General features: G+C 41.6%; 2 protein-coding genes across 3 annotated transcripts in view; one reads left to right on the forward strand and one right to left on the reverse strand.

The window, feature by feature from the left end:
* cblb (Cbl proto-oncogene B, E3 ubiquitin protein ligase) overlaps nucleotides 1-6,656 on the forward strand; it is a 72,965-nt gene extending 66,309 nt beyond the window's left edge. Inside the window, exons 14-19 of the mRNA XM_060895382.1 lie at nucleotides 215-355; nucleotides 1,259-1,320; nucleotides 1,553-1,660; nucleotides 2,574-2,732; nucleotides 3,358-3,474; nucleotides 4,092-6,656. Coding sequence (XP_060751365.1) covers nucleotides 215-355; nucleotides 1,259-1,320; nucleotides 1,553-1,660; nucleotides 2,574-2,732; nucleotides 3,358-3,474; nucleotides 4,092-4,345 — 841 coding nt within the window. The 3' untranslated portion in view covers nucleotides 4,346-6,656. The remainder of the gene's footprint in view (nucleotides 1-214; nucleotides 356-1,258; nucleotides 1,321-1,552; nucleotides 1,661-2,573; nucleotides 2,733-3,357; nucleotides 3,475-4,091) is intronic.
* A 1,994-nt stretch (nucleotides 6,657-8,650) lies between these two features.
* alcama (activated leukocyte cell adhesion molecule a) overlaps nucleotides 8,651-16,303 on the reverse strand; it is a 62,894-nt gene continuing 55,241 nt past the window's right edge. Inside the window, exons 12-16 of one of the 2 annotated variants that reach the window (XM_060895404.1) lie at nucleotides 15,259-15,388; nucleotides 13,255-13,284; nucleotides 12,884-12,986; nucleotides 10,602-10,726; nucleotides 8,651-10,321 (exon numbers count right to left, since the gene is read on the reverse strand). In XM_060895404.1, the coding sequence (XP_060751387.1) occupies nucleotides 10,636-10,726; nucleotides 12,884-12,986; nucleotides 13,255-13,284; nucleotides 15,259-15,388 (354 nt within the window). In that variant the 3' untranslated portion in view covers nucleotides 8,651-10,321; nucleotides 10,602-10,635. Of the gene's footprint in view, nucleotides 10,325-10,601; nucleotides 10,727-12,883; nucleotides 12,987-13,254; nucleotides 13,285-15,258; nucleotides 15,389-16,303 lie in introns of both variants that reach the window. The other variant, XM_060895403.1, reaches the window with a different exon arrangement.

Here is a 16,303-nt window from a genome sequence, read left to right on the forward strand (position 1 = left end):
AGTAAAATAGTCTAACTACACACACACACACACACACACACACATATTTAGGTTCTGTTTGCTACTAATGATCTTGTATAAAGGGCTCATGATAAGGCTGATAGCACTGTGCTGTGTGCTGACATTTCTAGGAACTAACGATGAGTAGTGTTAATGGTAGTGTTTTCATTGTATTGTGTTTGGTAATGTGTGTGTGTGTGTGTGTGTGGGGCAGGTTTTCAAACCCATTCAGCAGCATGTGCTTGGAGAGATCTCGGGTAACTGACAGGGCAGAGGATGAGTATCAGATTCCCTCTTCTCACCCTGTGTGCATCACACAACCTCCTGTATGCATCTCTGTCCACATCCCTAACAGGTACACACACACACACACACACACAGTACACATATTTAAAGCATAACACAATGCACACCACAGTCAGTGCCTAAAACTCACAGTGAAACTTGAGCAGTAACTAACACAGCTCAGATTGTGTGAGTTGTGTTCATTACTTAAAAATAGATGATCTCTGGTTCATGGCTCTTTCATTTAGCCTTAAGGAAATGCAACTCCATTTAAAAGACACTGTTGCTCAGGATACTTTGACAATCACAACAAGAAAAATGAACAAGAACAATTACAAACTACAGCACATTTATACTTAGACTGTAACACACATTGGGCAAGAGCTCAGTGAAACATGTTCACTGCTGTTATCAGTCAAGACTTTAACAGATGAAGTCTTGGCTAAAGGCTTGAGAAATTTGAGATGGTGTTTAAATTGAAATAAAATGACAGATAACTTGGCTACAATATACATGGTAAGAGTTTTTTTTTTAAATGTAATGACTCTACACTTGAGTAATAAACACCAGGAGCTAGTGAACAACTTGTTCCTCTTTTTTTGCCAAAAAAACTGCCTGGTTACTTGCCACCATTTTCTTTATAACTGCGCGCGCGCGTGTGTGTGTGTGTGTGTGTGTGCGCTTGTTTGTTTGTGTATGCATGTGGTTCAAGTGTGTGGTTGCGTGTGTGACGAACAAAACAAGTGCTTGTGGCATTAGTTTGGTGTACTTTTGTCTACTATATACGCTGAAGAAAGAGGCTTGTGTTCATTTTATAAAATCCAGAAATGAGCTTTAATCAGAGCAGATTTCTTAGCAGAGCTTCTGTTGTTAGCAGAGTTTTAAGCACAAAAACATTTGTTTTGGACGATGATTTTCAGTGTGGTTCCTTGTAACTGAAAAAAGAAACAAACCCTTTGTCTTTTTCGTGTAGGGCTTCAGATATCTCGTCAGACCTGAGCTCAGAAGAGAAGAAGCTGAAAGCTCCAGAGCACGGTAAACACTAATGTTATGTCGGCTGTATTTAAGTGAGCTCTTAGTTGTCACAGAAATTGTGTGCGAGTGCACACGAGTGCACTTGTGAGTGCGGAACGCTGCGAGGCTGAAAAATAAAAGCAGGTGCTGGGTGTGTATTAAAAGCAGCAGTTTCTGTGTGTGAGCTCATTGTGCTGTGTCTCCTTAGTGTATGGAGCAGTAGATCAAAGTAATTGTATATTATTTCTATCAGGTGGCTTTGACTCAGGTGTGTCTGTTTCGGGAGTCGTCTCTGCAACACACTGCTCCCTCCACAACAACCGAACTCCAGCAGACTACGACATCCTTTTGCCCCCACAAGGTAAACAAAAACATGGCTCCTCTCACAGAAATACATGCTGATCTACATTGTTGGTTTACTAGCATTTCCTGCATGCCTTGGTCTTTCTCAATAGAAGCTTAAATGATGGTAAAGATGATGAGTAATATTCATTTTTAGTGAAGAGATTCTCTCAGTAGGATCAGGTGCGAGTCTGGGTCTGGTGCCTTCATTAATATTTTGTTAGATCATTTGCTGATCAAAGGCAAATAGAAGTTCATCCGCTCGTTCAATTCTCATGAAATTTTGATATCAGGTTCTGATTGCTCATTAATGATTGAGGTTTGAGTGTTCATTCCTCACATAAATTGCATTGAATATTTAAATATATTGAATAATGGAAAGAGAAAATTCTGATCTCTTCATAACCATGTAAATATTTGACTTATGTAGGTCATGATGAATGTAATCGATCTTGAATCCTAACATGACCTTTGCTGCTGTAGTTGCACTGTAGTGTCGCCATCTGGTGGTGAAACAGTAAAGATGCAGGTGATTTTAAATATATATGTATGTATATGATCTCCTGTGGGCCCACCACCTGCAGGAGGGACCGTAAGGGGCTGGTGCAATGTGGATTGGGTGGCAGTCGAAGGCGGGGGCCTCGGCGACCCAATCCCCGGACACGGAATCTGGCTCTATCGGGAGGAGGCCCCGGGGAAGACCTAGGACACGCTGGAGGGACTATGTCTCTCGGCTGGCCTGGGAACGCCTCGGTATTCCCCCGGAAGAGCTGGAGGAAGTGTCTGGGGAGAGGGAAGTCTGGGCGTCCTTACTTAGACTGCTGCCCCCGCGACCCGGCCCCGGATAAGCGGTAGAAAATGGATGGATGGATGGATGGATGTATGTATATGTATTTTTTTTTATTTTATTTTTTGCCATGCGTCCTGTCCAGCCTTGCCAGCAGAAGATCCATTTAACACAGCACCTCCATCACAACCGCCTCCTCCACCCCCTGTTAGACACAGCTTCCCAGATGCCTCCTCCTCCTCATCGTCTCCATCCTGCCCCAGAGCGGCTCGGCCTTCATCCGGACACTTCCTTCTCAGCTCAGGTAACTTCAACATACATCCTACAACTACACACAACTTTTGACAACAAAATGTTGTTCAAAAGTGTTGTTCTGCAGTTCCTTCACAAAGTCTTTTATACAGAAGGAAACAAAACAAAAAAATCTAACGTTTAAGTCTAAAGCTTTAACTCTTACTGCCACAGTGCTGAAAGACTCCTTTCAGAAATAATCCTCAAATGTGTTTGTGTTAGAAATATCTACAAGAACACACAAATCTAAACCTTGTACCTTGCACTAATATCAGAGCAGCTGCTATAAAAAATAAATCACAACTTCTGACCAATCACAGCTGAGCATTTAGCAGCACTGTATTATGATGAGATAATAAGGTCCTCATTACACGAATCATGTTTTGCATTATGTTTATTAAACATTTCTTTTTCATCACATCGTGGCTTTACAGTCTTTGTTTTTGTCATTGATTTAGCTAGTTACAACAAATTTGTTCATAATAAACTAGCAACAAAAGTTCCAGTGGCTTCATTTAGGCCGGTTCCTTTTATTATACCCATGCTGTCTATCTCTGCGGTGACTTCTGAGAACGTTCGTAGTGGTTATGTCAGGACGGAACTTTAACCGTGTCCCAATTTATGTGTTTAATAATCAGACGCTTTCCTGGACGTTCTGAGCAGTTCAGCCCCTCTCCCGCCTGTTCGGAGACAGACTGGTGAAAGTGCAGTCCGAAACTCAACGCAAGAGTACGACCAGCTGCCTCCTACATCATGTATGTTGTAATGATCTAATATTATATCATATAGTCTTGGGGTGTTTTCACACTCAGTGTGCTCACTATCATGTGAGCATTATCGTAGCAGGTTTGTTTTCACACAGAAAATTGCTTCTGAATTGCAAATTAATTGGGCAAATCGCTAACTTTTGCATGTTTGATGCCCGTTTGATATCTTTCACTTATCTTCACTAGAAACAGTTAAAGAAAATGGCTGGTGTGTTTCGTCTCTGTGCAAAAGTCTTAAAGCCAAAAAAGTGTGAAAGCACTTCTATTAATACCTCAAAACATGTTCTCTCCCCTCATGTGTGGTGCTTCATCAGTTCAGTCTTGAATGGTGAAACATCTTCAGATATGACCCAGGTCTTATTAGGCAGCTTTATAACTTCATGAACATACATAACGTATACAATCCTGTAATGTTCTTGTACTATATTGTGTTAGGATGTTAGTTCAGCCTTTCGAGAGAGAGAAGTGCAGTCTTTCTAAATTATTAACCATGACTCTGCATCGCTCTTAGTGCGTCTGTGAGCTTAAGATGAATCGGAGCTGATTGGCCTTATTTAGTCTTTATGACCTGTTTAATGGAGCATAGCTTTGTTTCTGTCCTCCAGTTGCCGGAGATGGTCTGCAGGCACCCGCTAGACCGCCTAAGCCCTTTCCTCGCAAGACCCCTCCAGAGATCCTGCACCGAAGACCCCCCGAGTACTCGCATGAGAACGTGGATGCCAAAATCGCCAAGCTGATGGGTGAGGGCTACTCGTTCGACGATGTTAAGAGAGCGCTGATGATAGCTCAGAATAAAGTGGACGTAGCACGCAACATTTTGCGTGAGTTTGCCCTGGTGGCACCAAGACTGAACCTGTAGCCAAATGCCCTCCGTCCTCCGTCTGACTCAACATGGGCGCCAGACGGGCAGCATGCAGGGCGACTCCCCTACTGACCTGGCTCACAGTACAGGCATCCGGCTGGGACTTGGAGAGAGTGAGAGAGACATTGGGCTTGATGTCCAGCCAGGCTCGGGGAGGAAAGTAAAGGGGTCAGAACGTGGAACCTGTGAAAAAAAAGCCTTGTGTTTACAGTGCTGTGCCGCGTGGTGGCTTAATGCTGCTGCCGCTCTCTGCTCAGTGCCACTCTGTTTTGCTCTGTTTAGTAGAGGAGCTGCAAATCTGTTCATACAGCTAATATTTTGCTGCAGACTGCTGCATATCCCAGTAGGACTGGAAAAGACTGAATTAAAATTAAAATTGAATCGAACTCTGTCCTGACTGTTGATGTTGCCAGTTTTTTGCAGGCTGTTTTTGCCTCTCCTGCCAGCTGTGCTGCTGCTGCTGCTGCAAGCCTTAGTCTAATACACTCTCTCACACACACATACACACACACCTTTGTAGTTCTGTCAAATTTCTCTGTTGTTTTCATGGTGATCAGTTGAAATTGCACCCCATGGTGTGTGTGTGTGCGTGTGTGTGTGTGTGTGCTTTGCTTTTACGACCGCTCCCTCCCTCTGAGTGAAGAACTGTGAGAAAGACAAACTCTGCTATTAAGAACAGTAGAGTGCATCCGTTATAGTGACACATTATCTCCCTTTTACAATTTAATGAAGTCCATTTTATTCCATGAGAGAGAGAGAGAGAGAGAGAGAGATGGTTTCAATGGATTGTAGCTGATGCACCACAACCATCTTTTTTACAATCAACTCAAATCAAGTCCTGCATAAGGCTGAGCATACACTGTATGGTTTATAATGCTATATGACCAGTTTAAGATTCAGCACGCTTGCATAATATGGAATATCGATTTACTCTTAAGCTTTGCCGGAGGAATTGCCTTTAAGCCTTCATCCGTTCGCAGAATATTTCTTTTTAACCATCGGCAACTCGAATCTGATGAGGAGTCACTGACACAGTTGCCTACAGCAGATCGTTTTTGTAGTTTGACTCAGCAGTACATCTCTACCTATTTCCCTTCTCTCTCTCTCTCTCTCTCTCTCTCTCTCTCTCTCAAATAAATAAGACATTATTACAGACCAATACTGAGTATAAAACACTGGGAAAAATCTGCTTTCTTCTGCCTCTGACAGTAGTAACAATGTGCTGCTAAAAATGAACCTGATTATAAAGGATTGCCAAAACTTGGCCACGCCCACTTTCTAAAACAACGCACGGTTAGTTACGCCTTAAAGGTGCCCTAGTTAATGGAATACCATACAGGGTCCTAGCTGCAGCAATTCCTTGTCAAGGCTTGAATTTCATTGTAACATATACTGTACATCAGCACACTTCCTCTTTCGCTTTCATGTGCCACATGTGTCCTCTTTAGCTGCCAAATGAAAGGCCTCTGAATGTATTTGTTCCTGTTGAGCTTCATTTCCAGAGGAAGGCTTTTGTATAAATGAGTGCAGTTTCATAGCAGTGCATCCTGTGTGTAAAGCCCTGAGGTCATAAGCACGACTGATCAGCAATCAGCAGTTACATCGCTGAGCTGCACTGCACATTCTTTAGAAATCAAGATGATCATGAACACAGCATTTCCTTCACGGTCGAACAGTTACATAGTGAAGGCTATCAGGTTGTAGCCGTCGGCGCTAGTTGTCTGGTACAGAGAGAAATCATTTCCTCGCTTTTGACTTTCCAGACCTTTGAAAACAACGCCATGTTGTCATTTCAGAATAAGGAAGTTGTGTTATCTTGTGAATTTTGTAGTAGCCAGAGTTGAGTAGTGAGAGATGAGTTAGCAGCGACTAACGTAACACTCCGTCTAACGATTCAAACTATTGATTGAGACTTTAAACCAGTTTTTTTTTTTTCCCCCTCATTAAAGCAGATTGGCTTCACCCACATGTTCCACTTAAAGCTTTGTTTTTTGCACTGGTATTTTCTCTCACCATTAAGTCCTCACCAGAACTCACCCCTCTTTCTGACACACAAAGTGGCCTTTGATAGGATTGCAGAGGGTGGGACGGTTTCTATTTTCTTTCTTTTTTATGATGATTTTTTTTTTTTTTAATGATTTTTTTTCCCCCTCAGTGAATAATCCTTTGTGGATCGTGTAACGTGTGCAATTTATTTATACTTTGTTAAAAAAAAAAAATCCTGAGATTATTTTCATTGTTCAGTAATGATGTTAACTTGCGATTTGTTCTTGTGAAAATGTTTTATAAAAGCCAGTATTAACATTAATGTTGTGTGTTTTGGTGTGGAAGTGATTCAAGTCTCGAACAGAATAGTTCGGGACCTGAGGATTCGGATTTAAACATAAAGCAGTGACCACGTTTTGATTCGAAGCACAATAATAAATGCTTTTTTAATTCACATTCAAAATAGTGCTGGATTACTTAGCTACAAAATATGTCTAAACAATCGCTTCTGTTACAGGAGTGTCCAGTCTGGTCTGATAAGGGCTGGTGTTAAAGCAGGTTTTAATTCTAACCAAGCAGAAGCCACACCTCGTCGTCTATTTAAAGCCAAGGTTAGCTGATTAAACAGGTCAAGTGTTAATCCTGCACCAACACCAGCCCTTTTCAGATAATACTGCACGCTCCTGCATTATACTAATACCAGAACATAAGTCACTGAAACAAAGCAGACTTGTGACCAGAACTAGGACCAATGATTCACTTAAAGCAGGTCTGTCAAACTCATGACATAAAAAATAAACAGTTTAGTAGACCGACCTCTCATTAACACGTTTCCTTTTAAATGTGGCTTTTAAATCAGTATTTCTTTGAAGGCTTGCTGTGAAATCCCTAAATTGGTAATAAGACACATGCTTACAGTGTCAAATGTATCATTAACACATTTTGTCAGTTGCTTAGTGTCATTTTGTCTCTTGTGGAGTAACAAAAACGAGCTCTTTCAATTCAATTACTGTACAATTTAATACCACTCTTTTAGAGCACAGATTTTAAATTCATTCGGTAGCTTGTTAAAGTTCATTCGTATGGTTTAATGTACAATAGTCGATGTACACCGTATGGCCAAAAGTATGCAGACACCTGACATCACACACTGCCACAAAGTCCACGCATACAATTGCATACAGTGTCTTACTTTCCCTTCACTGGAACGAAGAGACTCAAACCTGTTCCAGCATGATGACGTTCCTGTGCACAAAGCGAGCTCCATGAACACATAGTGTGCCAAGGGACTGAAGAACTCAAACATACTGAACATGTTCGGGAGGAACAAGAACACTGACATCACCCTAAGTTGTGTGTGTGTATTAGTTTGGGAAAACTCACACGGAGCTACAAACTGCTGAGATCTTTCACAGCCATAAATCTGGTCTCTACTCATGCCCAAAAATTGAAAGAGGGAAATTCTGCACTTAAAGATGACATTCTGACTGTGGAGCAGGACGTGATTAGGCTCGTGTCCCCTTTCCTACATTTACATTTACATTTACAGCATTTGGCAGACGCCCTTATCCAGAGCGACGTACATAAGTGCTTAAATCTCTAACATTGGATACATTAATGCTGGCTCACTAAGTTACATACTTAAGATACCATGAGTTTAAAACATTTGTTCAAGTTACAATGAAAAAGTGTCAGTTTTTTTTTTTTTTTTTTCTAAATGTAAAAGATAGGGAAAGAAGTGCTAGTTGAAGTGTTTCCTGAATAAGCAGGTCTTCAACCGCCGTTTGAAAATAGCCAGTGTGCCAGTTTCCTATGGCATGTATCTAACAACTTGGTGAAAGTCTGATATTCACCATGTGTGAAAAAACATTTAGCTAGCAAGGTAAAAAAAACAAACAAAACAAATGTCATCATATTGTGCTGTTTTGTGTGAGGCAGATTTCCTGTTAATAATGTTAATAAATGACCAGTCCACCATCCAGGGTTTAATCTTTAACTTGACCTGGGTTGACTTTTTCTCCAAAATAAAACCTCAGCTACAAAAGGAAAGGTGCAGTTTTATTTTGGAGAAAAAGTCTCGAGTTTCACTCGTCTTACGTCTGAAAGAAAGTTCCAGTGATGTTGAGTTTGTAGTGTTATGTATAAATTTTATCATTTTATTCAGAGACATCTGAGGACCAGAGATATCCCGTTTACAAATAACAGTCTGGTTGGCATTTGGGAATAACAGTGACATCTTTTTCAGTGTTATTGATCATTAACTCTATTAAAGTAATGCATGGATTGAGGAAAAAAAAAACGAGCTGAAACACTATCTTCAAAATGTACACTTTATTTTCAACAAAAGTACAAAACCAAAAGTTGGTATTTACAAACACTTTTATGGCCTTCTTCTCAGTTACCCTCTTTGGTTTCACTGCTGCCCTGATGGTTTGAAATAAAAAAAATATATATGCATGAGACAAAAACAAAAAAAAAAATCCCAAATACATCCAGAAAGAGTCTAAACCTTAGCGTTCCCAAATAGCTCACATAATCATCTTAAAGTGGTACATTCTGAAAATAAATAACTGTATGTGGAACGGAAGAGGAGGAGGAGGAAGAGGAAGAGGAGGAGGGGTTTCTAGCTAACTAATGCCCAGGCAAAGTGCAGCTAACCTCATACACAACATAAATAGCCAAACATGAGCTAAGACACAAAGACTGGACATATTTACATCCTCTTCAGACCACAGTTAAAAGAACAAAGCCTCAAGCTATCACAGGCTAAAAACTACAGTGTGGGACTTTAAATCAGTCATATTATAGAGTAATAAAATTAAATAAAATTAAATTAAAAACAGCATACAGAATGATCAAGTACTGATGTATATGAACAAAAGTGCACTACACCTTAAAGACAACCTACACAAGCTGAGAGAAATCAAGGCAGATGAACCTTCTCTCTGGCACAAAGAAACCAAACTAAACTTCATTTCTTTCTTTTTTTTAAATAAATAGTAGGCATTAAGGCTTTGCGCAAGGCTGAGGAAAGTGGTGCGAGTGTCACTCTGGGTGGATTTTATGCTCCTCTGCTGCTTGAGCTGGATAATCAAACATCCTGTGATTGCTGATGAATCTAAAATATGAGTTATGACTTTGGACTTAGTGTCTATTCCATATAACCACCCTGTTTAATGTGTTGTTGTTTTTTTTTTACCAGTAATCGGCTTTGGATGGCTTTCTGTCAGCCCTGTTTTTAACAATAAACATCAAATTTATAACTGAAACCCACAGAGATGTAACCTTGCTACTAATATTCCTCTAACTATCAATATACAATGTGTTCTAAACGCTTCATAGGAAATCAGCCTCGCTTCTGGAGCCGACGGGAATCGGGAGGCAACAAACCTAAACTGATACTGATTCTGATCGAAGTGGCACAAAACACACAATAAATCTAAACAGAGAACGTGAGTGTAACAGCAGTGAAGTCTTTAGCTCTCCAAATTCCTGCAGGGTTCCTTAAACCTGCGTTACTTAAACCTGAATTATACAGCAATCTCAGCGCTGACCAAAGAGAATGTGCTCACCAGTGACATATTTACAAAGGCCTGAAAAGTGTACAGTAATTTTTTTTTTCTACTAAAAAGAGAGGGATTAAAGTAGGATAGCTGAACCCATCACACCAGCAACGCGCATGGAGAAAAAAATAGGAGAGCATTCACAAGGAACACAAGGAGATCAAATCAAACAGAAGGAAAAAGACACAGTTTTCAGTGCATACTAATTTTTTTTTCTTTACAACACAGGTGTTTTTAATTCTTGCATGGTGCTGGGGTTTTGCTTGGTGGAACTGTTTGTCTTGGGTTAGGCGAGGGTCTAGAAATATTCCAGGCGATTCAGTGATGTGCATGTATACGCAGCCTGACAGCCTATCAGGAGTCTCAGATCAGATGATGGATATGTTGTTGTGTTGTACAGCACATTGAGTGTGACAAGGCCTCTCTTCTGTCACAGTGAGAAAGAGAAATAGACAAATTTAGATATACAACCTCTATCTGTCTAATACTAAAAATCCCTAAAAAAAAAACCACACGTCTGCATCGTGTTGGCAATCATTAAACCCTCAGTGATTTCTACACATCATGATTATTATACTGTATGTATGATGCCCCTCTCGTCAGGGTTTTCTCATCATGCAGAGCTTTAAATAATCATTTAATTACTTCCATTCAATAATCATTAGATGTCAGGAAAAGCATTAGAGAGCAGATGAGAAGCTGACCGTCTCTGTGTCTCGGTCCTGTGTGTGAGTCACTCTATGGCTCTGGTCTATGGTTGTTCTCCTCCAGCTTCTTGCTCTCCTCCGAGGTGCCCGCCTCCTTCTCGCCCGTCTTCCAGCTGCCTTGTCTGAGAAATACATCACTGTGTTACACTTCGGACTGATTCTTAACTTCTCCTGTGATACACACAACATTCGAGCTGCATGTTTACTTACTGGATCAGTATACCTAATAAACCCAACCCTTAGGACTAATCCCGGACTAATCACAGCAAAATGTTCCTGTTTATATATGTTTATATATGTTTATAAACTCATCTATATTTGAATTTGCACATCTTTACTTTAATTTGCACACTTATATTTCAATTCGCACATACAACTGTCTATTATTTATGTGTTCATGTCTTACCATTGCTATATGTTTACACTGTGGAGCTCCTGTACTAGAAAAAATCCCTCGCATGTGAAAACATACTTGGCAATAAAGACCTTTCTGATTTCTGATTTAAAGCGCCATTGTTTTCATTACTATTACTTGTCATGGCGCAGCATTACTGTAGCACTGCAGCAATTTTGGCATAGACGGAATTTGATTAAATGGAGTATTCGTGCTTCATTTCTTCTATATGGAGTTACTGCGTAGGCTAAAAGGCGGATCTGTCCCTTTGCACGTGATTCGGATTCTGTTTTTGGGGAAAGAAATGATTCTGAACTTCATTTATCTTCAAATGACAAGAAAATGAAGTTGTTTTGCCGGTCATTACACAACCATTTGAGTGGCTAATCGAGCTGCTGTGATGTCCTGAATGTTTTCTAGCCTTGTGGACTTGTGCTGAGGTCTTAAAGGAGGACTGCAAGGCTTGGTATTGTTTTCTGACTATATACAGTATCTACTGTGATGCTAGCACACAGATCTTTTTCCCAGATGTCACACATATCAATCTTCATTCTGATAATCCACACGACCCTCTGTGTGCAGTGCGTGTGTCTGTACAGTATAACACTCAGTCAGTGTCAATAGGAATATAATGGAAGCCACTGATTTTAAGCCCCAGTTGATTTAATCCTGACACTGGGTTTAAATTATTAAAGACACAACTACTCCAGTCTGAAATGATCTCTGCTTACTTCCTAAAATGTGTCTTAAGGATGATATATCCGCTTTTCCTCACTACTCCGTTGAGTCGGATGGTTTTATCGACTTTGAGTTGATCTCCATCCGACCCCACGGACTGAACAACTACGGGTCAATGCTTCACTAAAAATACTGAGCAGAGAAAATCTAGCATTCTGGTATAATTTCACTTCCACTTCAAAAAAAGAACTAAACTGGTAGTCTTCCATATTTCGTGGAAGGAGAACATACTTCAGAGAGGTTTTTCCCATCCATCCACTTTCTACTTTTACTGAGAGAATGAAGCTTATCCAGCAGGACAAGCGAGGTGGAAGGCGAGGTGCTTATCATCACAGGCACAATCGCACACGCGCACACACACAGTTTAGAGATGTTTATCTGCCTATAATGTATGTCTTTGGCGTGGAGAAATCCCTAAAGCACAGGGAGAACATACAAACTCCACACATACAGGGCAGAGCTGGGGCTTGAACCACAAACCCTGGAAGTGTGATGCAAACGTACCAGCCTCTAAGTCACTATGCCCTGCGTTCTTCTTTCATACCCTAGGTTATTGGTATTAATACATAGAATAGAAAATATATTAGAAATTCAACAGCCTTGGTTTATTGCTCTTCCTAGACCCACAAAATTAAATTAGAGCTTCACACGTGCAGAGTGTAAAACTCTCCTCATGGAATAGTGTCGGATCTGCTTATAAGTGAAGTGCTGTGAACTATGTGGTGTGTGTGTGAGTGTGTGTGTGTGTGTGTGTGTGTGTGTGCGCCTAGTGCTGATAAATCTCTCCACCTTAATAGAAGTCAGCAAAAATAATCCTAGATTTTGATTATAACTGACACAAAGATAACTAGGAAGAAGAAGACAGCCGGTGAAGTACAAAGTGCTCATAATGAGCATCCTTTCAACACACTGTTTGCCTTCACTCTTCTACACCTGTACCCTGCCACGATAACCATTCATAATCACACTTCTAATCAGTGTCACCCAGAAGGAGAAGGCTTCCCTTTAGAGCCTGATTCCTCTTTTCATTTTCACATCATTTCAGGAATCGAAATCTACATCCCGATTTCCATGACGCTGCCGTGCAACAGCGTTTACTGCTAATAGCATTAATCTGTATTAAGGTGAAATTAATTGAGTCGAATACCTGTTCCTCATGTACAGCCAGTAGATGATGCCTACTAGTGCGGCTACCAATATGAGACCCACCACCACACCGACAATCAGCTTGGCCTTGTCATCGTCGTCGTCTGTGGAGAACAACAGCAGCACGAGAAAACGGTCAATGACAGAAGGTGTATACTGTTGCAACATGGTGTCCGAATAGCAGGTTTAATGAATAGTTAACAGATGAGATGATAAAAAAAATGAAACAAAAGAAAAACAATAATGTCTTGATGCCGGGATGCTTGACACCCCTTCCAGATCAACTGGGCTCCAGACACAGAGAGAAGGATTTTCAGCACACTTCATGTACTATTCTACTGAAAGACCAACAAAACAAAAACAATCTCTTACCTTTTAAGGGATCTGGTGCCTTTTCCCATACTGAAATCAGATATGAAATCAAATTAACTTTAATGCCAACAGTAATCCAAAAACGTACTGACGGAGCCCACCACCATAAGCGTGGTTTTAGAAAACAAACAAAAGCATAATAATAAAAAATCTACTTCATAATTAAAGATTACATCTTAATACATAATTTCTACATTTCAGCTTTTAGAAAGGAGGAGGCTACTAGCATGCTGAGATGGCCTGAGAGGCGAAAGATCAGAAAATCAGATCAGAAGGAAGAGTCAAGCACCCCAGCCCCGGCTAACAGAACCAGAAATCCAGAGCCGAGAGAGATTGTGAGTAGGAACAGAGACAAGAGAAGAATGAGGATGATGCAGTATATGATAACTACATGTTAGAGAAAGAAAGAAGTCATCAGCACAAACACACACACAAACACATTTTCACCTTTTCACAATACCTCCATTCATCCACACTATACTGTGTGATCATACATTTATGCAACACTGTTCTCTTTCAGGTGCCCACATGAGCTTGGTTTAGTGCACGTGTCAAACTCAAGCCTGCAGGCCAAACACAGCTCGGTGCCTCGTTTCATTTAACCTGCGCAAACTTGCAAAAAAATCATACTGAATAATAATGTAGTAATCTACTCAGTGTAGGATTCACACCAGACCCGTGGCATAGGGAAGTGTCCTGCAGAAACACGGCATATCAAACAGATGAAACATCTGAACGAGGGAAACGTTATCTGTAGCCTGGTGAATGCTGATAGACAACCTGGACTGAGGAGTTCAGATTCTGCTGCTCTGGGATCTTAAGCTCAGACAGAACGGTTGGAACAAAAAACCTGCAGTAAGCAAAAGTTCTTCAGGTGGAAACAGCTTGTTGAGGAGAGAGGTCAGAACAGAACATCCGTGCTGGTTCAAACTGATAGGAAAGCTCGAATAACCACTCTTTACATCTGCGCTGAGCAGAAAAACATCTCAGAATGCACAGCCTGGACGAGGATGGCAACTTCACATCCACTTCTGTGTGCCAATAACATGAGACTACAATGGGCACTTGAAGACTTGAGACTACAATGGGCACTTCTTTTTCTTATCAATATTATTTTATTTTCTGTAGCACTTATCCTCCACAGGGAAATGGGGAGCTTGGAGCTTATCCCAGGGTACTCAGGGGACAAGAAGGGGGCATCTTCGACAGGCTGCCAACATACTGGAGTGAGCAATCGCACATACACTCACACGCTATGGGCAATTTAGAGATGCCAATCAGCCTAAAACACATCAGTGAACTGGGGGAGGAAACCCGAGTACACAGAGAAAACTCCTGAAAGGCAAAGAGAACATGCTAACACACAGGGCAGAGGCAGGAATCGAACCCTCAACCCTGGACGTGAATGGCAATCATGCTAAGCAATAATCCAACATGCCCCTCTTTCTACTTTCATATCTTAGGTTACTGGTGTTTATAAAAGGAACAGACTATATATAGTGGTGGCTCAACTGGTTAAGGTTCTGGGTTGTTGATCGGAGGATCGGGGTTCAAGGCCCAGCACAGCCAAGCTGCCACTGCTGGACCCTTGAGCAAGGCCCTCAACCCTCCCTGCTCCAGGGGCGCTGTATCATAGCTGCCCCCACACTCTGACCCCAACCTCCTCAATTGGGGTATGTGAAGAAAAGAATTCCACTGTGCTGTAATGTATATGTGGCGATAATAAAGGCTTCTATGCCCCGTTCTATTCTATCTATTATAAGGAAATAAACAGCATTCGATTATTGCCCTTCATACACCCACAAAATTGCTGATGTGGCCCAGGAAGAATTAAAGCTTCACTCTTACAATGGAGCTTCTATATCTGCTTATCAGTGAAGTGCTGTGTACTGTGTGTGTGTGTGTGTGTGCATGTGTGAAGACAAACAGTGAGTAGAGGGAACAAAGGAGCTAGTATGTTAGTATGCACCCAGTCCCCAGACATCAAGAGGCTTCAGTACTTACAGGATAGCACTTCGATGTCCTTGCTGGCTGTGCCCAGACTGTTAGAGACTCGGCACGTCACGGTCAGGTTCGCACTGGGCATCACAGTTAGTTTGTAAGTGATTACGCCGTTGCTGTATTGGCTCTTGCTCTGTCAGGGAACACACATACACAGAATTCATATCAAATCCCTTAATATAAACTTCAAAAGTAGGAAATATGTCAACATTATGCAAGATTGAACGAGTCAGATGTCTGCAGTAGTCTGTAGGTCAGGATCTATGAAACTAAATGAATCTGCACTGACTCACGATGTGTGTCTCACTGGCTAGCCGTGCCTCTCTATACTTTCTTCCCTGACTCACGATGTGTGTCTCACTGGCTAGCCGTGCCTCTCTATACTTTCTTCACTGACTCACGATGTGTGTCTCACTGGCTAGCCGTGCCTCTCTATACTTTCTTCACTGACTCACGATGTGTGTCTCACTGGCTAGCCGTGCCTCTCTATACTTTCTTCACTGACTCACGATGTGTGTCTCACTGGCTAGCCGTGCCTCTCTATACTTTCTTCACTGACTCACGATGTGTGTCTCACTGGCTAGCCGTGCCTCTCTATACTTTCTTCACTGACTCACGATGTGTGTCTCACTGGCTAGCCGTGCCTCTCTATACTTTCTTCACTGACTCACGATGTGTGTCTCACTGGCTAGCCGTGCCTCTCTATACTTTCTTCACTGACTCACGATGTGTGTCTCACTGGCTAGCCGTGCCTCTCTATACTTTCTTCACTGACTCACGATGTGTGTCTCACTGGCTAGCCGTGCCTCTCTATACTTTCTTCACTGACTCACGATGTGTGTCTCACTGGCTAGCCGTGCCTCTCTATACTTTCTTCCCTGACTCACGATGTGTGTCTCACTGGCTAGCCGTGCCTCTCTATACTTTCTTCACTGACTCACGATGTGTGTCTCACTGGCTAGCCGTGCCTCTCTATACTTTCTTCCCTGACTCACGATGTGTGTCTCACTGGCTAGCCGTGCCTCTCTATACTTTCTTCACTGACTCA

The sequence above is a fragment of the Tachysurus vachellii genome, chromosome 20 (assembly GCF_030014155.1).
Source record: "Tachysurus vachellii isolate PV-2020 chromosome 20, HZAU_Pvac_v1, whole genome shotgun sequence".
In the NCBI taxonomy this organism is placed as follows: Eukaryota; Metazoa; Chordata; class Actinopteri; order Siluriformes; family Bagridae; genus Tachysurus; species Tachysurus vachellii.